General features: G+C 33.8%; 1 protein-coding gene and 1 long non-coding RNA gene across 2 annotated transcripts in view; one reads left to right on the top strand and one right to left on the bottom strand.

Annotated features, from left to right (window-relative positions):
* LOC114486220 (uncharacterized) overlaps positions 1 to 21,831 on the bottom strand; it is a 106,539-nt gene that overhangs the window by 27,511 nt on the left and 57,197 nt on the right. The gene's annotated exons all lie outside the window — the stretch shown is intronic.
* Positions 215 to 21,831, top strand: part of LOC102988767 (calcium-activated chloride channel regulator 1-like) — a 26,256-nt gene continuing 4,639 nt past the window's right edge. The window contains 15 exon segments of the mRNA XM_007123995.2: positions 215 to 373; positions 1,607 to 1,747; positions 1,946 to 2,093; positions 2,855 to 2,963; positions 4,970 to 5,150; positions 8,876 to 9,068; positions 9,071 to 9,099; positions 9,917 to 10,126; positions 12,843 to 13,020; positions 14,546 to 14,646; positions 15,001 to 15,225; positions 15,354 to 15,469; positions 15,471 to 15,622; positions 16,186 to 16,356; positions 17,476 to 17,712. Of these exon segments, the coding sequence (XP_007124057.2) occupies positions 215 to 373; positions 1,607 to 1,747; positions 1,946 to 2,093; positions 2,855 to 2,963; positions 4,970 to 5,150; positions 8,876 to 9,068; positions 9,071 to 9,099; positions 9,917 to 10,126; positions 12,843 to 13,020; positions 14,546 to 14,646; positions 15,001 to 15,225; positions 15,354 to 15,469; positions 15,471 to 15,622; positions 16,186 to 16,356; positions 17,476 to 17,712 (2,350 nt within the window).

Raw genomic sequence — 21,831 nt, 5'->3', positions numbered from 1 at the left:
AATGTTCAGCATAATCCCCATTGCTACTTAACAATTAAAGAACTCTTTAGAATAAGATAAAGAAGTTCATCAAAATATTTTAGTAATAAAATATATATATATATTAGTAATATATTTTTGCAAATATTTGGGTCTAGAGTCAAATTTCTGAGGTAAGCAGATACATAAATCCTCTCCTTACATTTCCAATAGGTTTATTGTAACATGCGAAAAAATGGTGCTCACTCTGAATGTTATTCTGTTCCTAACTTTGCATCTCTTGCCTGGAATGAAAAGCTCAATGGTAAATTTGATTAACAATGGATATGATGGCACTGTCATTGCAATTAACCCCAGTGTGCCAGAAGATGAAAAACTCATTCAAAACATAAAGGTAAGTGAAAAATTTATTATCCATTTATATTTATTTCATTGAGTATTTTCAACTCATGTTGCCTAGGCACATACACACATTCACACAGAGTTATAACTTTCCAAAACTGCTTAGACAGTATTCGTCATTTATATAGCATGTATCTAAACTGTCAAGATTAATATCTGCTTAGTTTAAATATTATGTATTATATATTAATAGCATTAGTCATTCTCCAAATGCATTATTAAAAGGCCAAACTACTAATATTTTTTCAACTCATTAAGCTAAAAGAAAGACCTTCGAGCTACTGGAGAATTATTTTCAAATTTTATCTTTATGAAGTTACTTTTATAATGTTTCAATAACTAACCTCCATTTAAGCCCTAGAGGTTCATTATCATGTACATTTTTTCAATTTTTCAGTTGTTCATACTTGTTCAACTCTAAAAATTTTGAAATTCTTAGGTATCTGATCTTAAAGAAAATATTACTTATTTTTGAAGTTGACTTACTTCCTAATTTTATCTGGGTTAGTCATTATAATAAAATACTCTCTATATAGCACTCTAATATATACTATTTTCTTTGATCCTCTCAATATGCCTATGAGGTGGTCAAGAATAGAGATTATTAATTACCCTTGTTGTATAAATTGAGAAAAGTTAAGTGATTTGTACAGTCATACAATAAGTAGCAAAACTGGAATTTGAAACCAATGACCTACATATTTTTAGAAAATCACTGCTTGGTAAAACTTTGCCTTTTACGAACACATTCCTTATGAGACTATAACTCAAAATAAATCTAGCAAAATGGTTTTTTCAATTAACAACAGCATAAAATCTACCAAACTTTAAACTCCCAACACCATTTTAAGCACCTCTGTTCAATTCAGTAAGCAACTTGCCAACAGACTGCCAGTCTTAATCACCTTTATATCTCACCTAGCACCCTCACTCCCTGCTCCAACCCATAATGCTGAATGCAGGTCTGGATAAGTGAAAAATAAAGAATTGATTTCTAAGTATATAAAAATGAGAGTTTACAGGCATCTCTTGCCTTGAATGAAAAGCTCAATGGTAAATTTGATTTACTAGACTAGAGAAATATAGTAAAATGTAACCTATTTTTCAGTTAGTCTTTGCCAAAATATTTGGGGAGAGGGGCTTAAATTAGCTTCTTCTTGTTTGTACATTTTCATGTTCATTTCATTGTGAAATTGTTACTACAAGGTATTTTAAATTTTGTCAGGAAATGGTAACTGAAGCTTCTAATTACCTGTTTCATGCCACCAAACGAACAGTTTATTTCAGGAATGTAAGCATTTTAATTCCAATGACCTGGAAATCAAAATCTGAGTACTTAATGCCAAAACAAGAAGCATATGACCAGGTAGGGTATTTTATCTAGCTCCTAAACTGTTTCTTTCTTCCTGTGATTTAAAAAAATTAATACTCATAATTTTTTAGTAATTACTGATGACTACTTTAGTATTTAAATTAGTAATATTACTGGTCTTAATTTAGATGAAAAATTCCTTGTTTCTATTGCTCTTGGGATCTGTTTTGGCTTGTTTGTTCTGCTTTTTAGGCATATGTCATAGTTTTTAATCCTTACCTAAAATATGGAGATGATCCCTATACACTTCAACATGGAAAATGTGGAGAAAAAGGACAATATATACATTTTACTCCAAACTTCTTGTTGACTAATAATTTGCCTATCTATGGGTCCTGAGGTAGGGATATCTATTTTCTACTTCTATTTTTATTTCCACTGGAAACAAACATAACATGATTAATGGTATTTTTAAAAATTTTTTAAAGGAAAAAATAGGTATTAATACCTTTGGAAATTTACTAGTTATGTTCAACCTAATTATATTTCTTTTTGTGTGTGTTTAATAATAAAATTAACCATTTATTGATACTAACCCATTTTAACTTCTTTGGCCTAATGAAAGTTGTCAATTTCTAGATTTCCTTGACTCAGGTTGAGGATATGGGGAAGGGAGACTTAAAATATAAGGAAAATAGTTAAATACAAGTTTCCCCCACTATCCAAAAGAAGCGTTTCTATGAAAGCTTTCATAAGTCAAGATTGTATACAGCAAAGAAGCAATTACCTTAGGACACATCTTAACAGATGAACAAAATATGTCGAGATAAAGCACAGATGCTCACAGACACAGTTCAAATCTATGGGGTTTGAGGGTGAGATGCTGAGTGCGGTTCCCAGGGAAGGAGCTTGGTGGTGCCATTCTTCCTGCTCTGGGTGTGTGCTGTCTGTAAAACAGCTGGCTGCGAAACAAATGCTGATTGCTATTTTTACTTTTCGCCTTTTTTCATAAAAGAAAAAGTCCTCTTCGAACTTCTTTCTGTTAGCAAAAACAGGTACTAAGGTCTTTCATAAAAGTGAAATGGTGTAAAGTGAACTTTCAAAAAGCCGGGATACATGTATTGTAAACATAAATTTATAAGTGGCAATATTCTCTCATAGGCAGAGTATTTGTCCATGAGTGGGCCCATCTCCGATGGGGAATATTTGATGAGTATAATGTGGACCAGCCATTCTATATTTTCAGAAGAAACACTATTGAAGCAACGAGGTATTCTATTGAACAAATCTGTTTTCAAAACTTTTCACTATGATTTTTTAATTTTCTGTACTAGGCAAACAAAGGCTACCTCAGTGGTTGAATGCCCAGAGTTAACTGCAATATCCAACCTGCCCCACTATACTTCTGTCCAACAATTTCTGGTATTACACATTGGAATCAAGATCAATCAAAATTTGGGGAAAATTTCAGTATTCATGGGAGTTGTACTAAAAATATGTTATTGTCAGAGGAAAGAGAAAGAAAAAAGTTGTACCCTAAAACTTAAGATATCTGAGAATTAGAGTTCAAGTTCCTACCCAATCTTTTGTTTCGTTTGATACATAACGTTTTAAGGTGAATCTGTTTCATTGAAATCAATTAAACTGTTAGAGCCTCATATTAAATATATTTATTTTTCATTTAATCTTGAGCTTAAAGAAGTACTTTTCATAAGGATAAGTGAGAAAATTGATTTTTTAAGAAGTATAATTCTGGGTAGATTTAGACAGGTCTTATTTATGAATAGATGAGCTATTTAAATTAAAAATGTCAAGCACATGGAGTGGTTAATGAGTATTAAAGAACAACAGAAATCAGTGTAATAGAAAATAAGTCTTTAGGATAAAAAAACATATTAGAGAAAAGAGGTGTGGTAGAAAAATGCCTTTGTGTTGTTTGTTTAACTCTCCTAAGCTGCCTAGAATCTTTCACACAGAGGAGGCTTTCATCCCAGGACACTCATTACTGTCACCTCCTCCCACGCAACTCCTCCCAGCACCATCTCCCTTATTCAAACAATGCTTGTTCATCCTTCAAGACTCAATTTAAATGCTTCTTCCCTAAGTGTCTTTCCTCTCCCTCCATTTGAGGTTAGACATCCTTGACACTGTTCCCAAAACAATGTGCATGGGCTTCTCTCACACTGGACAGTAACTGTCTGTGTTTTAAGATCCTGGAGGGCTGATTTTTTTTTTAATCCCTTAGCTTTGGGCATGGTACAAAGTAAAAGCTAAACAAAGAATGTATCAAACAACCAACTTTTAATAAACTAATGAAAAATAAATGTTTCCTTATCAGTCATAAAAAGAGATATATTAGTAAAAACAAGTATCTAAAATAACATTTATTGAGCTCCTACTGTGTGCCAGGCACTTTGTTGGAGGCAGTGTAAGTTTAGTTTTCAGGCTTTTACTCTAGAGCTAACCCTCTTGGAAAACATGACTAACCATCTCCTTTAATCCTTGCAATACAAATATATTTAAATAGATTAATGTTTTGAAGTTTAATATTAACACAGACTGGGAGTAAATCCTGCAGATAAACAAGAACTCTTTTTATCTTTTACCCATACCCCACCCCACCTCATTCTCTGCCAGGCCCTTGACAACTATCTTATAAAGACCAAAAGGTTTGAATGCACAAGCATTTCCATGCAGGGTTTATTTTCATTTCTTCTTTCAGTCTAGCTCAGTGATTTTCAAATGTAAATTGTAAAATGCTGTAAACACAAAAACCACACATGGTTTTGTATTTATGGTATACATGAATATATGTATACATTTATATAGCAATATATATATGTGTGTGCATACATATATGTATATGTGTACCATACATAAGAAATTTAAGAGGGTTTTAAGCATAATGTTGACTCTCCCCTCCCCGCTGGGAAGCAAATCCTCTGTATCTCTTAACTCACTTAATTTTCACAGCATCCTTGTGAGTTAGGAATTATCATCTTAAGCTCAAGGTCACAAGGATAATAGATATATTAATCACTTAATGAGCAGTGAACATTAAGAAATATGAACATTAAGAAATATGAATTAACATCATTGTTCTTGTTGAAATCAATGGTAAATAGGGGGAGGACACTGTGCCTACTTTTGTCAAAATGGAATGTTGGTACATGGTCTATAGCAATTATCACTGAGGGAAGGATTTTAGGATGTTAATCTTTATTCATAATTTCTCTGGCCTTCATGTACAAATATAATCTAATTCTTTCATCACAGATGTTCAATTCATATTACTGGTATAAACGTGGTTTTCAAGAAATGCCAGGGAGGCAGCTGCATAACAAGGCCATGCAGACGTGACTCATAGACAAGGCTGTATGAAGCAAAATGTATATTCATCCCAGAAAAATCCCAGACTGCAAGGAAGTCCATTATGTTTATGCAAAGTCTCCATTCTGTAAGTACCTTCTTTTTCTAGTCTCACAAAGGAACCCTTTAGGAAAAATTAATTAGGGAAGCTGGATTTTCTACTATGAAATTATATACACCAATAGAAATAAGGGAAATTACTAAGTTAATTAATAGCCATTTTATCCAGTCCTGTGTATCCAGTCTTGTCAGGGTGTATCTGGAAATTATTCCACCCTTTCTTACTAACCTGCTTTTTTTTTTCTTCAGAGGTAGAACTGTACCCTTCTCATTGGCATCACAGAATTTCTTATTACATCCCTTCCCTCATTTGACTTCTGTGGATTTATGTCTAGAACTACAACCTTACTTTTTATTCTTTCTTCTAAGTGTTATTCATATTACTATTCCAAAGTAATTCATTCTGTAGCTTGGGAAAGTACTGACAGTCTCTATTTTCCATTATCTTCACACTAAAGCACACTAAGTTTTGCCAAGTGATATTGTGAAAACATAAACGGCTCTTTCTACAGAACAACAAAAGAGGAAAGGTTCACAATTACCAATCTGACCGATTAAAAAATAACAACACAATAATTCAAGTTCCAAAGCTAATGTTTGACCTGAAATATTTGGTTAAATGTATAAACCTCAGTAGATAAGAACAGGTGACTTGGAGTCAGACAGATCTGATGTCAAAACCTAGTCTGTCATTTTCGAGCTGTGTCACTATGAGCAAACTGCTAAATCTGAGATTTAATTCTCTAGTCTTTTAAATAGGAATTATAAAACCCACTTTACAGTGTTATTGCTGTTAGTTTTATAAGAGCTAATATAAATAAAGTACGATTACAGTGCTTAGCACAAGGTGAGTATAAAATAAGCTTAAAATTTTTAATTTTTTAAATTTATAAAATATTTGGATAATAGGGAATTGTCTCTTTCCCTGGATAAATCCAGCCTTAATTAATGCAAACATATTATAGCTACCTAATGAAAGTTTCCAAACATGTAAAAAAGACTTTAAAATATGAAACATATGAAAGTTATCAAAAACAACAAATCAAAATAAAGTATACTATCTCTAGATAGTAAACTAACATTTAAAAGAAGCAAATTTTCATATATCAAATTACTAGCAACATGGACTTCTATGGGTAGAGGTTTGGAAAAGCCTATTATTTCCAATAAGATTTAAAATTGTTTTGGAGTCTAGGGCATTAATGGTGAAGGACCTGAGTAAAAATACAGACTCGATATTTTTTGCTAAAACTCCTAAATGAATCTAATGAGATATTTAAGTAGAAATTGTTTTCCAGCCTAATAAAACTCCCTCCTGGGAATATTTGAAACATGAATCTAGAAGTTTCACTTTAACCTGTTGAATCTGGATCCACAAAGGCAGCCAAAGTTCAGCATCCAAATAGATATCAGATCATGTGACACAAGAGGATAATTGGAATATATACTGTCTGTACCAAACTATAAATTCCAAAAGCATTTGACTATGAGGAGATAACTCATGCTGCCTACCTGAAAAATAAATAATAATGAAAGAAAATCATGTAACTGAAATATGGAGGGCAACTAATTATATAAGATATGGCTCAGAGATAAATACTGTACTTTAACCATATATCTTGTGCATAATAACACAACCTTCTAATTATTGTAACATAGACTAAATATATTGCATAGCATCTGTACCCAGGGCATAAGCTCAGACCCAAGAGAAATATGATCTGAAATAATGAATATTCAAGTCCATGATTTTCTTTCTTTAAAATTCATTATTCCCACTTCATGTCCAGCACCATGTTAGGAACTGAAAAAATATAGAAATAATTAAAAATAACTGTTCTTGAAGAACTCAATTAAGTGAGAGAGGTAGAGATAAAAGAAAAATAAATATGAATACAAAGTAGGAAGAAATAGAAACTAAGTGCCATGAGAGTACAGCAAATGTCTCCAATTGAAGGTCAGAAAATTGTGTATAATGAGATGAGTTTTGAGCTGGGATTTGGAAATAAAATTAATATGAACTTGCTAAAGCAGGAAGGGGAAGGGTATTCTAGGCAAAGAAACAGGTTTACAGAAACAAAGATGGAAAAATACAGGGATGAGAGGGAGGGGATAATGGGATAATATGTACACATATAGCTGATTCACTTTGTTATACAGCAGAAACTAACACAACATTGTAAAGCAATTATACTCCACTAAAGATGTAAAAAGAAAGAAAGAAAGAAAAAAGATTTAAAAAAAGAAAAATACAGGATACCACACATAACTGTACAAGTTGAGCACTGCCCAAATTACTTGCATCACGGTCACTAAAGATTTTCATATTTATTAGAACACTTTTCAGATAGACAGCAATAAAAGAACTTGAGAAAAGGGCACCTTTTTCTAATTTGCACAAATTTCCTTTTCCATTTGTATTAGCGAGAGCCTTGTGAAAGTTTCTGGCATACTCTAAGGACAGGAGAAAGTTCAATGTTCTATAAGCAAAGCATACATGGTAAGGAAGAAGCAAGAAATGAGATTGAAACACGAAATTGGAACCTACAAAACTAAGGTGTTTGGATTTTATTTTATCAACTTCAGACTAGTGATGTAACCAGGTTATTCTTTCAGGATGATAATTCTACTGACTGTGAAAAACAAAAGGAAGTGAGATAGTGGAGGCAGGGAGACCAGTTGGAGGGCATGGCAATAGGCAGATAAGAGATCTGAAGGCCCTGAATAAAGGCAGTGACAGTAGCAAGAGGAGCCACATTTGGTAGGCATTTCATATCATCAAGTTGATTATAAATCACTGCTTTGACTGAAAACTATATTTTCCACCCATCCAATATAACCCCTTATGAAAAATGTAGATCAGAAACTTAACAGAAGGAAAACAAACTCTTAAAACTTGAATAAAAGGTATTCGGGTTTAATAATTTAATTCTAAATCTGAGCTTACAGCAGGAGATTTATATGAGGAGGGCATTTTAAGAAAACAAAATGATATTTATAAAGCTGAGGCTTTACTGCAAGACGAATTCTTTCCTGAATGCTACTAGTTTATGCTAGTGTTTTTCCAAGTTACTAGGTTTTCAAAACTTGGAGGATTTTCATAGATTCTATAGTAATGAAATATCATTTGGCAGAATTACTGGATACAACTCACCATTTGCAACTCAAAGAGAAGCAATCACATTTTCTCATTTTCTTCCCACATTTTCATTATTTTTTCGGGAGTATTATTTTATTTACGTCTAAGTTCACCAGAGCCAATTACATTTGAGATTGTTAGAATATCTGTTCTCAAGTTTTTCAATAAACTATAAAGAGATAGAAAATACTTAGGCAATTAAAGAAGGCCATTTTCTTTACCCCACTTTTAGGGGGAAGCTAGAAATTACTGCAAATCCTGTCCCTTTTTCCATTAAACTTATTTCAAGGCTTGAGTCCCCCAGGAGTCTAGAAGGGAAAGTAAGAAGTTAGCTTAAGCAGTTGCGTCAGCCGCCATCATCCCCCAGTGCTATGATCTACCTATACCTAAAAGAATTACCAAATAAATTTCCAGGGCATATTGATGGTTTTAATTTGCTTTTTCTCCATTCAAGTATGCAAAATGAATGTGAGAATGTTAGATTATGATATAATTTTTAATTGTCAGGAGATAAAATCTGTGGAGGATGTATAAGGCAGCCAACTGTATAATTGGAAAGGAAGGTAATGCCTCATCAGTTACCGTACTATTGTCTTTCAACTGATTTTTCCCAGGTGACTGAATTTTGTACAGAAAAAACACACGATACAGAAGCTCCAAACCTACAAAACAAAATGTGCAATGGCAGAACCACATGGGATGTAATCATGGACTCTGATGACTTTCAGAATATATCTCCCATGACAGAAATGAATCCACCGACTCATCCTACATTTTCGTTACTCAAGTCCAAACAGCGGGTAGTCTGTTACTTGATAAATCTGTAAGCATGAATTCAGTAAGACGTTTATTTGTTAGCTCTCCTAAATTAGGTATTTAAGCTAATAGAAATATAATTTAATTTTAGGTTTAGTTCTACTAAGCTAACTAAAAAATATTTTTATTATTCTAATAAATTTTAGTACAGTGATTTTATATGGACAAGCACTAGAAGATAATATACTAAAATAAAAATAATTGTTATATTAAGGTTATTGGATTATGGATGATGTTTATTCTTTAACTTTTAGTTCTAACAAACTAGAAATAACATAACTGAACAAAAAGAAAAGACGAAAATCATCCATAATTCTATGGAGCATACATCATTCCTATCATTTTTCTGTTCATGTATTTTGTTTCTCCTCCTCAGAAATGTGATTATATCTTATAAAATGTTTTATAATATGATTTTTTTTACTTACTATACCTTAAACAATCCCCAAGGAAAAAAATGATTCCATGACACAAGTTTTAATGGTCATATGGTATGCAAATATTATAATTTAGTCAAATAACCCCCATTATTGGACTTTTGGTGATTTTCAACTTGTTATCAAAAATTATGTTGCAACAAACATATTTGTGTGCATTTTTAAATTATTTCCTTACTGTTAAAGGAGAAGGTATAAAATTTTAAGGCTTTTCCAAGTATAATATGACTGATTTTTAAAGTTTTTCTTTAATATTATTTCTTTTTAATATAATGAAGAAGTTAAACTCTACAATACAGTAATCAATTATTATTATGATCTCTGGCCCATGAACTTTGTCTTTCACCAACCTGTCAAGATTGGAGGAAACTCAGGAATTTTTCAGACATCTTTTTCTTACAGTAACACCGTCTCTTTCGAATGAATCAAGCAGCAGAACTACACTTGATTCAAATTATCAAAAAGGGATCCTTGGTTGGGATGGTTACATTTGACAGTGTTGCTGAAATCTGAAATCATCTAACAAAAATAACTGATGATAATGTTTACCGAAATCTGCCTCAAGCTGATGGTGGAACTTCAATTTGCAGGGGACTCAAAGCAGGATTCCAGGTAAAATAAGAATGCTTTTCTAAATATCACTTGCCATTTATCATTGCTTTTAATTTTGTCCAGCTCTCTTGGAACAAGGGTCATGAGCTTAGAGGTCCCTCACTTAAATAATTTTTAAAGACCTTCTGTTGTCTATCGTTCATAGCTGGATCTTCTCTGAGTGTGGTTATTTCACCAACATGCTCCTGAGGAACTGTGTTGCGCTGAGGAGTGGTTAAAGGGAAGAAAAATCCTGTGTGCACATAATCATCATTACTTAGTTAGAAGTTCCTCATTTCTTTATCACTCCCATAGTCTGAATTTCTATGAGGAGAAAATAATGCTGTTAAGGGGATTGTGGAAGAGGGAGATTACTAATATTTTTATATTACGGATAAAGAAAACCCCAGTTCATCAAGTTAAATTGACATTTAAAAATCACAAAGATAGAGGTAGTTCCTCAAGTATAGTACCAAACTCAAGACAGATACATAGAAGTTTAATGAAATAAAAATTGTGAACTATATTAAAACACCCTCCGTACTCATCTGAATTTCTTCCAACCTAAGATAGCCTCTATTTAAGCCTATTTTTTCTTTTTCAGTGAAAGGAAAACCGTTTCCTTTCACTGATCCTCTCATTGTCTCAGCTAAAAAGTGGAGACTGTTACTCTTATTTTGGCCACTAGTTAATATCATCTCTTAGCTTTCCTCATGATATCTGTTTCTTGTAAATCATATTGCTTTAAGAAAACACGCAAGTTCTAGATCCAGATAAACCTGGAATTCTGGTTCTACTATGCCCTAGCTAAATGACTGTGGGTGAGTTACTCAACTAAGAAAGTCTCAGTTTCCTCAATTAATGAAATGTGGAAAGTAACAGAACCTATCCCATTTAATAGGAACTATGTCAGATAAATAAGGGCTCCCCTAATGTTCACAGCAGCATCATTTACAATAGCCATGATATGGAAGCAATCCAAGTGTTCATCAAGAGATGAATGAATAAAGAAGATGTAGGGTGTATGTATGTATTTATATAATACATATATACAATGCAATATTACTCAGCCATAAGAAAGAATGGAATTCTTTCATTTGCAACAATGTGGATAGATCTAGAGGGTATGATGCTTAGGAAAATAAGTCACACAGAGAAAGACAAAAACTCTGTTACCAATTATATGTAGAATCTAGAAAATAACACAAACGGATGTATAGAACAAAACAGAAACAGACTCCCAGATATAGAGAACAATCTAGTGGTTACCAGTGGGGAGAGGAAAGGGAAAGGTGCAAGATTAGGGTATGGTATTAAGAGATACAAACTACTACATATAAAATAAGTAAGCAACAAGGATATATTGTATAGCACTGGGAAATATAGCCATTATTTTGTAATAACTTTAAATAGAGTGTAATTCATTAAAAGAGTGAATTACTATGTTGTACACCTGAAACTAATATAACATTGTAAATCAACTATAATTCAATAAAAAATATAAACAAGTGCTCAAGAAAGGATTGCTATTATTATAAAAATCATAATTCTTACATATGTCTATTCACTTCTAAAATATGACAGTACTATATCTTGGGAATATGTTATAATGTTGGCACATGTTGGTTCATACATGTTTTTCTTAATATGTTTTGATATATATCTATGACATTTTGACCACAGAGTCTATTACTGAAGAGATTACATCAAATTACATTCAAACATATAAAAAACCTCTGTTACTCATGTAAAGAAACCATATCAACATATAAGCTTTTACGTACAGAATCATAATAATATCTGAAATTTATTGAGCATATACTGCATTAGTGCCTACGTTAAATGCTTTACATTCATGATCTTACTTTATCGTTACCATTAATTTTTTAGTCAGGCACTACTTTTATGCCCGTTTTGCACATAAAGAAACTGAGGTTCAGAGTAATTAAAGATCTTTCTCAAGATCATAGAGTCAGTAATTGATAAATCTGGTCTTTCTTACTCCAAAGTTCAAAAAGGTAATAATTACAGTGAGCTATTTATAGAGCTCTATTATATATTAATATATATGAATGATAGAGAAACTAAACACTAGCTATTCTATTTAGCAAATGGCGGAGCTAGAATTTACTCTCAATTTGTCTGAGTAATTGTCTTAGCCACTACTTTTGGTAAAAATCAGGAAAATACCCCCAAAATTATGATACTCGATAAATTCAGGAACTTCCTTCTTCATGACAGGTCAATGTTTTTTCCAGGAAATCATGAGATTCTTCAATTAGCAACTGAAATGCGTTAAAAGGCATGTCACATCATTTAACTTTGAACACCTGCCTTCAGTCACGGCTTTACAAATGTTGTCTAGTGTGCAACCTTCCAAACTGCCTGGATCATTTGCCTCTACCCCAAGTATCTCCTGGGATAATAAAAATAGCTAACATTCATTGAGTACTTACTATGTGTTAGACATTGTTCTCAGTGTTTTATTCTTTCTCTCTTGGGTAGCTTAAGTATATGTGAAAGCACTGTTAACATTCTGCCTTTGGAAACCTAAAGACCATTGTACATTACACTCATTTCCAAACCAACAAAACCTGGAATGACAATACAAACAAAGTTTCCTTTTGCCTACTCTGATGCATAGGCCTAAAGACTTCTCCAAGACTAAAGAACAGATTTATTTAGTTTTATTTAGATATTATATTCTATAATTAATAATCTGGTTTTTTACTATCAGGCAGTTATCCACAGTAACCAAAGCACTTCTGGTTCTGAAATCATATTACTAACTGATGGGGAAGATAATGAAATAAACTTATGCTTTGAGGAGGTAAAACAAAGTGGTGCGATCATCCACACCATTGCTCTGGGACCTTCTGCTGCCAAAGAACTGGAGACACTGTCAGATATGACAGGTAAACCTTTGGAATAGAGTTTGAATAGAAAACACTTTTTCAGTTTCTCTCATTACAGGGGCTCTTTCCCTTTAAAATACAAACTGCTCAAAATTTTCCTATCCTAAAAAATTAATCTTTGTCCTTTCCTTGTCCTTGTCCTTCAAATTAATATAGTTCTTCTCCCCACCCCCACTTCTCTCCATTTCTACCTATATTAACTTTTTCTAATATTAGTCTAATATTTTTTCTAATAACTTTTTCTAATTAGTCTAATATTTCTAATATTAGTCTAATATTAGTCTAATATTAGTCTAATATTTCTAACATTTTCTGTCTTCATTCATTTCTCACCACTTTCTACCAATACCACCAAAATGAAACTTGTTTCTCCATGGTTACTAATGACATTCAACTGCAGTTCCAAAATTCTGGCTCAATATCTGTCCTGCTCAATCTTAAAGTAGAGATTCAGATAGCCCTATTTCACTGAGGAAGAAATGTAAACCTAGAGAATAGAAATGATTTGCCCAAGGCTAGAGTTAGAGACCTGATTACCAAGTCTTGCTCTCTGAAATCCATTCTTTTCCAGCTCCTGACACCTAAGTTATCTTCCTCTTCATTAACTCCTGTATCACTTATTTTCTGCACTTAATCAATTTTTACTTTATTCTAAACTGTCATTCTCTAATTGTTTTGGTATATCTTAGATATAACTAGAAAATAAGCAGCTAGTTTAAAAACTGTCTTTAATTTTCATAATGTTATTTGGTGATTAGATCAGCTTTACTAATGTGGAAAGCACTTAAATCTAATGATTGATATAAAAATAATATTTGGCTAGATTTTTCTTTGTTCTAACATATTTTGAGCAAGGTTTAGTTATTGTACGATTACATCTAGGATACTGATATATTAAAAGTTCCTAAGGTCTGGGAAATTCATCTTCTGTAAGTTTAAAAAGAAATTTTTAAAATATATTTTATAGTATATTGATAAGAATATAAGAGCAAACATGATTTTCCCATTTAAAATTAGTATTATATGGAATATTACTCAGCCATAAAAAAGAATGAAATAATGCCATTTGCAGCAACAAGAATGGACCTAGAGATTGTCATACTGAGTGAAGTAAGTCAGACAGAGAAAGACAAATATCATATGATATCACTTATATGTGGAATCTAAAAAAATGGTACAAATAAACTTATTTACAAAACAGAAAGAATCACAGATGTAGAAAACAAACTTATGGTTACCAGGGGCAAAAGCAGGGGGAGGGATAAATTGGGAGACTGGGGTGACATATACACACTACTATATATAAAATAGATAATAATAAGGACCTACTGTATAGCACAGGGGACTCTACTCAACAGGGAAAAGAATCTAAAAAAGAGTGGATATATGTATATGTATAACTGATTCGCTTTGCTGTATACCTGAAACTAACACAACGTTGTGAATCAACTATACTCCAATAAAAATTTAAAAAATAAAATAAAATAAAATTAGTATTATAAAGGTAAATAAAATTCCATCTTAGGAGGACATCATTTTTATGCCAATAAAGACATAAATGCCCTTACTAATGCTTTCAGTAGAATTTCATCTAGAAGTGGCAGCATGACTCAGCAGGCTATTCAGGTCAGTATCTTTAAAAAAAATTATTTGCCTTTTCACACTTGTAATAACTTTTTATTATCCTAAATAGTAACTTCTTTCTCTAATAAATAACTATTCTGCCTGAAAACATTTCAGGTGTAACATCCTTACTGAATTTGCTTTTTGTGATACTTATAGTCACTTTCTCTTTTGATTTTTCTATTTTTTAACAGTATAAATGCTTTTTATTTGCAAAATTCTTCAAAATAATTCTTAGTTACTTTAATTGAAATCTTAAAAGTATATTTAGAATTACTCTGAACTGACTAAACTTTGAAATGTTACTAACTGTAATAAATCAGTTTCACATGTTTGTTGTTTATATTTATGTAACAGTTGGAAAGCAAAGCCTTGACAATTACAGGAAGGAAATGGATAAATGGTACAGTGCCTGTGGACAGTACAATTGGAAATGCCACTTTCTTTGTTGTCACATGGACAATACAAAAGCCAGAAATTCTTCTCCAAGATCCACAAGGAAAGAAATATAAAACCTCAGATTTCAAAGAAGATAAGCTAAATATTCGATCTGCTTGTCTTCGAATACCAGGTATTGCAGAGGTAAGAATATTTTTTTACTTTCTCCATGCTTTATCAACCAATTTTGAGGAAAAAATGAAGATAACATCATATACAGGAGTAGGAAGATATTACAAAAGCTCTCAAATAGCTATTTTTTAAATTTTCAGACAGGTACTTGGACTTACAGCCTTCTAAATAATCATGCCAGCCCTCAAATGCAAACGGTGACAGTGACTACTCGAGCAAGAAGTCCTACTACACTTCCAGTAATTGCAACAGGTCACAAGTCAAAATACAGCCCATTACCCTGACCCACTGATTGTTTATGCACCAGTCAGTCAAGGGTTTTTGCCTGTACTGGGAATCAATGTAACAGCCATTATAGAAACCGAAGGTGGACATCAAGTAACATTAGAGCTATGGGACAACGGTGCAGGTAATAAGAATCTGCGTCAACTTCCACGGAACTTAAAATCCTACTATAATCACATGACTTAGAAGTCAATATTTCCTATATATGCTAATGAAACATATTTTAAGTGTATTTAATTTTAATGTTTTTAAAACTTTTTAACTTTTCAATTAGTTATCTTGTCTAGGCATAAACATGAGCACATTTATCTTCTTTAAATTTTATGAACAATTTTGCCTTTCCCATGTAACAAGAGTACAGTTTTTCTCTATTTTCATTAGTGTCGGTGTTTTGCATATGCTTTCTGCAGTTTAGTTATATTTTCCTTATTTTGTTAGGATTCTCTTATGAAATAATAATAGCTAATATTAATTGAATGCTTACCATGAATTAGACTTTTCCAAAGTCAAAGGTTGGCAAGTGGCCAAGCCAGGCTTTGAACCCAAGTAGTCTGATTCTAGGGCTCATGTGCTTAAAAAATTGTGCTATACTATCACCCAAAATAGCTTCCATCACTAGCGCTCATGAACAGTTGATATTGTCATTTTTACTTTGTTGTATGTCTAATATTACATTTCAACATCAAGGTGCTGATACTGTCAAGAATGATGGCATCTACTCAAGATATTTTACAGATTATCATGGAAGTGGTAGATACAGTTTAAAAGGACATGCCCAGGAAAGAAACAACATGGCTAGGCTAAGTTTAAGACAACAACAGAACAAAGCTCTGTACATACCAGGCTATGTTGAAAATGGTAAGTGGCATTAAAATAGAAATGTCATTTATTTAGGTAAATTATATGTGGCAAGCATTTAAATTATAATGTACTATGGAAAACCTAGTTATATAGTTATATAATCACCTTTATGTTTCAAAACCATATTTATGTTAACAGACCTAGCATAGGACTTTGCTTCCAATATGTTTTGTTTACATCTCCCTCGGTTCATTTACATTGAAAAAAAAAATTACTGAGCACCAACTAGGTGGCAAGCATTTTGTTAGATGCTGGAGCTACAGAGATAAATAAGGCACCATCCTTGTCCTCAAAGAATTTACAGTCAAGAAGTAAAGACGGATAGGTTAAAAGATAGTACTAAGGGCTTCCCTGGTGGCGCAGCGGTTGAGAGTCTGCCTGCCAATGCAAGGGATGCGGGTTTGTGCCCTGGTCCAGGAGGATCCCGCGTGCCACGGAGCAGCTGGGCCCGTGAGCCATGGCCGCTGGCCCTGTGCGTCCGGAGCCTGTGCTCCGCAATGGGAGAGGCCGCGGCAGTGAGAGGCCCTCGTACCACAAAAAACAAAACAAGCAAAAACAAACAAATAAGATAGTACTGACATTGCACAATGTCTCCTAATCAATTTTATTTATTTATTTTTTTAATATTTATTTATTTATTTGGCTGCACTGGGTCTTAGTTGCAGGATCTTCATTTGCAGCATGTGGGATCCTTTGTTGTGGCACACGGGCTCTTCATTGCGGCACAGGCTCTTCGTTTTGGGTCATGAGCTCCTCTCTAGTTAGAGCCTGTGGGCTCAGTAGCAGCAGTGAGCGGGCTGTCTAGTTGTGGCGTGCAGGCTCTTGAGTGCGTAGACTTAGTTGTCCCGCAGCATGTTGAATATTAGTTCCCAGACCAGGGATCGCACCCATGTCTCCTACATTGGAGGCCGATTCTTACCCACTGGACCACCAGGGAAGTCCCTCCTCATCAATTTTTAAATGACACCGATAAAACAAGCTTTTTTTTCACTAAAAGCTGTTACTTTTTCAATGGCTGCTATCAATCAATATTAAACCTCTACAGCTGCAAATGAGATTATGAAATAAAGAATAGGTATCACAATATGAAAAGTTACAAAATTGCTTTTTTGGTAGGTAAAATTATACAGAACCTGCCCAGACCTGGAGTCAAAGATGACGTGGCAAAAGCTGAAATAGACTTTAGCAGACTAACCTCTAGAGGGTTGTTTACTGTATCAGGAGCTCCTCCTCCTGGTAATCACCCTCACATGTTCCCACCCACTAAAATTACAGACCTTGAGGCTAAGTTTAAAGAAGATCATATTCAACTTTCATGGAGAGCCCCTGGCAATGTCCTAGATAAAGGAAAAGGCAAGTTTGATATTACATTTAAAAAGATCATATACTAAAAGAAATCCCACTGGTTTTCATTTGCTAAAAATTTTCTAATGTCTTATTTATAAGTAATATGTATAGATTGTCAACTATGGGCCACCTATTTTCATATGTGAAAACTTAAGTTCCAAGAGATCATGAACTGGCCCAAAGTACTTAACATTAAATAAATTATAAGTCTAACTCACTCTCGTCAGATTCTGTTGTGCCAAACTGCCTCTCATAGTATGAACCATCTTAGAAATTACTTGGAGAAGACTGACTTAAGAGCTTTCTGTTGCATTCCTTTCTCCCTAACAGGGAAAACATTTTCTAAGTATTTCTGGACTTGCACAATTTCATTCATTGATTGACCTTTAGTTGAATTTTCAAATACTATTAGGTTCTTTTTTTTTTAAGATTTGTGCACTCAGAGGGAAGGCAGCAGAAGCAAGAACAACTACAATCATGCCACCTGTGGAACAAAAACCACATTCAAAAAAGTCAGACAAGATGAAAAGGCAGAAGGCTATGTACCAGATGAAGGAACAAGATAAAACCACAGAAAAACAACCAAATGAAGTGGAGATAGGCAACCTTCCAGAAAAAGAATTCAGAATAATGATAGGGAAGATGATCCAGGACCTCGGAAAAAGAATGGAGGCAAAGATCGAGAAGATGCAAGAAATGTTTAAAAAAGACCTAGAAGAATTAAAGAACAAACAAACGAAGATGAACAATACAATAACTGAAATGAAAACTATACTAGAAGGAATCAATAGCAGAATAACTGAGGCAGAAGAACATAGGGGTCCCAGAAAGAGAAGAGAGAGAGAAAGGACCCGAGAAAATATTTGAAGAGATTATAGTTGAAAACTTCCCTAACATGGGAAAGAAAATAGCCACCCAAGTCCAGGAAGCGCAGAGAGTTCCAGGCAGGATAAACCCAAGCAGAAACACGACGAGACGCAAAGTACTCAAATTGGCAAAAATTAAAGACAAAGAAAAATTATTGAAAGCAGCAAGGGAAAAATGACAACATACAAGGGAACTCCCATAAGGTTAATGGCTGATATCTCAGCAGAAACTCTACAAGCCAGAAGGGAGTAGCATGATATACTTAAAGTGATGAAAGCGAAGCAACTACAACCAAGATTACTCTACCTGGCAAGGATCTCATTCAGATTCGATGGAGAAATCAAAAGCTTTACAAACAAGCAAAAGCTAAGAGAATTCAGCATGACCAAACCAACTCTACAACAAATGCTAAAGGAACTTCTCTAAGTGGGAAACACAAGCGAAGAAAAGGACCTACAAAAACAAACCCAAGGGGGCTTCCCTGGTGGTGCAGTGGTTGAGAGTCCACCTGCCAATGCAGGGGACACGGGTTCGTGCCCCGGTCCGGGAAGATCCCACATGCCGCAGAGCGGCTAGGCCCATGAGCCATGGCCGCTGAGCCTGCGCGTTCGGAGACTGTGCTCGGCAACGGGAGGGGGCACAAGAGTCAGAGGCCCGCGTACCACAAAAACAACAACAACAACAAAAAAAAAAACCCAAAACAATTAAGAAAACAGTCATAGGAACATACATATAAATAATTACCTTAAACGTGAATGGATTAAATGCTCCAACCAAAGGACACTGGCTTGCTGAATGGATACAAAAACAAGACCCATATATATGCTGTCTACAAGAGACCCCACTTTAGACCTAGGGACACATACAGACTGAAAGTGAGGGGATGGAAAAAGATATTCCATGTAAGGGAAATCAAAAGAAAGCTGGAGTAGCAATACTCACATCAGATAAAATAGACTTTAAGATAAAGAATGTTACAAGAGACAAGGAAGGACACTACATAATGATCAAGGGATCAATCCATGAAGAAGATATAACAATTATAAATATATATGCACCCAACATAGGAGCACCTCAATACATAAGGCAACTGCTAACAGCTATAAAAGAGGAAATCAACAGTAACAGAATAATAGTGGGGGACTTTAACACCTCACTTACACCAATGGACAGATCATCCAAAGTGAAAATAAATAAGGAAACAGAAGCTTTAAATGACACTATAGACCAGATAGATTTAATTGATATTTATAGGACATTCCATCCAAAAACAGCATTTTACACTTTCTTCTCAAGTGCGCATGGAACATTCTCCAGGTTAGATCACATCTTGGGTCACAAATCAAGCCTCAGTAAATTTAAGAAAATTGAAATCATATTAAGCATCTTTTCTGACCACAACGCTATGGGATTAGAAATGAATTACAGGGAAAAAAGCGGAAAAAACACAAACACATAGAGGCTAAACAATACGTTACTAAATAAGCAAGAGATCACTGAAGAATTCAGAGGACATCAAAAAATACCTAGAGACAAATGACAATGAAAACACCATGATCCAAAACCTATGGGATGCAGCAAAAGATTTCTAAGAGGGAAGTTTATAGCTATACAGGCCTACCTCAAGAAACAAGAGAAATCTCAAATAAACTAACTTTATACCTAAAGGAACTAGAGAAAGAAGAACAAACAAAACCCAAAGTTAGCAGAAGGAGAGAAATCATAAAGATCAGATCAGAAATAAATGAAAAAGAAATGAAGGAAACGATAGCAAAGATCAATAAAACTAAAAACTGGTTCTTTGAGAAGATAAACAAAATTGATAAACTATTAGCCAGACTCATCAAGAAAAAGAGGGAGAGGACGTAAAAAACACAACCACATGGAGGCTAAACAATACGTTACTATATAACCAAGATATCACTGAAGAAATACAAGAGGAAATCAAAAACTAACTAGAGACAAATGACAACAAAAACATGATGATCCAAAACCTATGGGAAGCAGCAAAAGGAGTTCTAAGAGGGAAGATTATAGCAATACAAGCCTACCTCAAGAAACAAGAAAAATCTCAAATAAACAATCTAACCTTACACCTAAAGGAACTAGAGAAAGAAGACAAAACCCAAAGTTAGTAGAAGGAAAGAAATCATAAAGATCAGAGCAGAGATAAATGAAATAGAAACAAAGAAAACAACAGCAAAGATCAATAAAACTAAAAGCTGGTTCTTTGAGAAGATAAAAAAAATGATAAACCTTTAGCCAGAATCAAGAAAAAGAGGGAGAGGACTCAAATCAATAAAATTAGAAATGAGAAAGGAGAAGTTGCAACAGACACCACAGAAATACAAAGCATCCTAAGAGACTACTACAAGCAACTCTGCCAATAAAATGGACAACCTGGAAGAAATGGACAAATTCTTAGAAAGGTATAACCTTCCAAGACTGAACCAGGAAGAAATAGAAAATATGAACAGACCAATCACAAGTAATGAAATTGAAACTGTGATTAAAAATCTTCCAACAACCAAAAGTCCAGGACCAGATGGCTTCACAAGTGAATTCTATCAAACATTTAGAGAAGAGCTAACACCCATCCTTCTCAAACTCTTCCCAAAAATTGCAGAGGAAGGAACACTCCCAAACTCATTCTATGACGCCACCATCACCCTGATACCAAAACCAGACAAAGATACTACAAAAAAAGAAAAGTTCAGACCAATATCACTGATGAATACAGATGCAAAATTCCTCAACAAAATGCAAGAATCCAACAACACATTAAAAGGATCATACACCATGATCAAGAGGGATTTATCCCAGGGATGCAAGGATTCTTCAATATACACAAATCAATCAATGTGATACACCATATTAACAAATTGAAGAATATCAATAAATTTGGTAAAGTTGCAGCATACAAAATTAATGCACGGAAATCTCTTACATTCCTGTACACTAATGATGAAAAATCTGAAAGAAATATTAAGGAAACACTCCCATTTACCACTGCAACAAAAAGAATAAAATACATAGGAATAAACCTACCTAGGGAGACCAAAGACCTGTATGCAGAAAACTATCAGACACTGATGAAAGAAATGAAAGATGATACCAACAGATGGAGACATATACCATGTTCTTGGATTGGAAGAATCAATATTGTGAAAATGACTATACTACCCAAAGCAATCTACAGATTCAATGCAATCCCTATCAAATTACCATTGGCATTTTTTACAGAACTAGAACAAAAAA

The sequence above is a fragment of the Physeter macrocephalus genome, chromosome 4 (assembly GCF_002837175.3).
Source record: "Physeter macrocephalus isolate SW-GA chromosome 4, ASM283717v5, whole genome shotgun sequence".
NCBI classification, from domain to species: domain Eukaryota; kingdom Metazoa; phylum Chordata; class Mammalia; order Artiodactyla; family Physeteridae; genus Physeter; species Physeter macrocephalus.
This window is presented reverse-complemented; position numbering and strand designations above follow the sequence as displayed.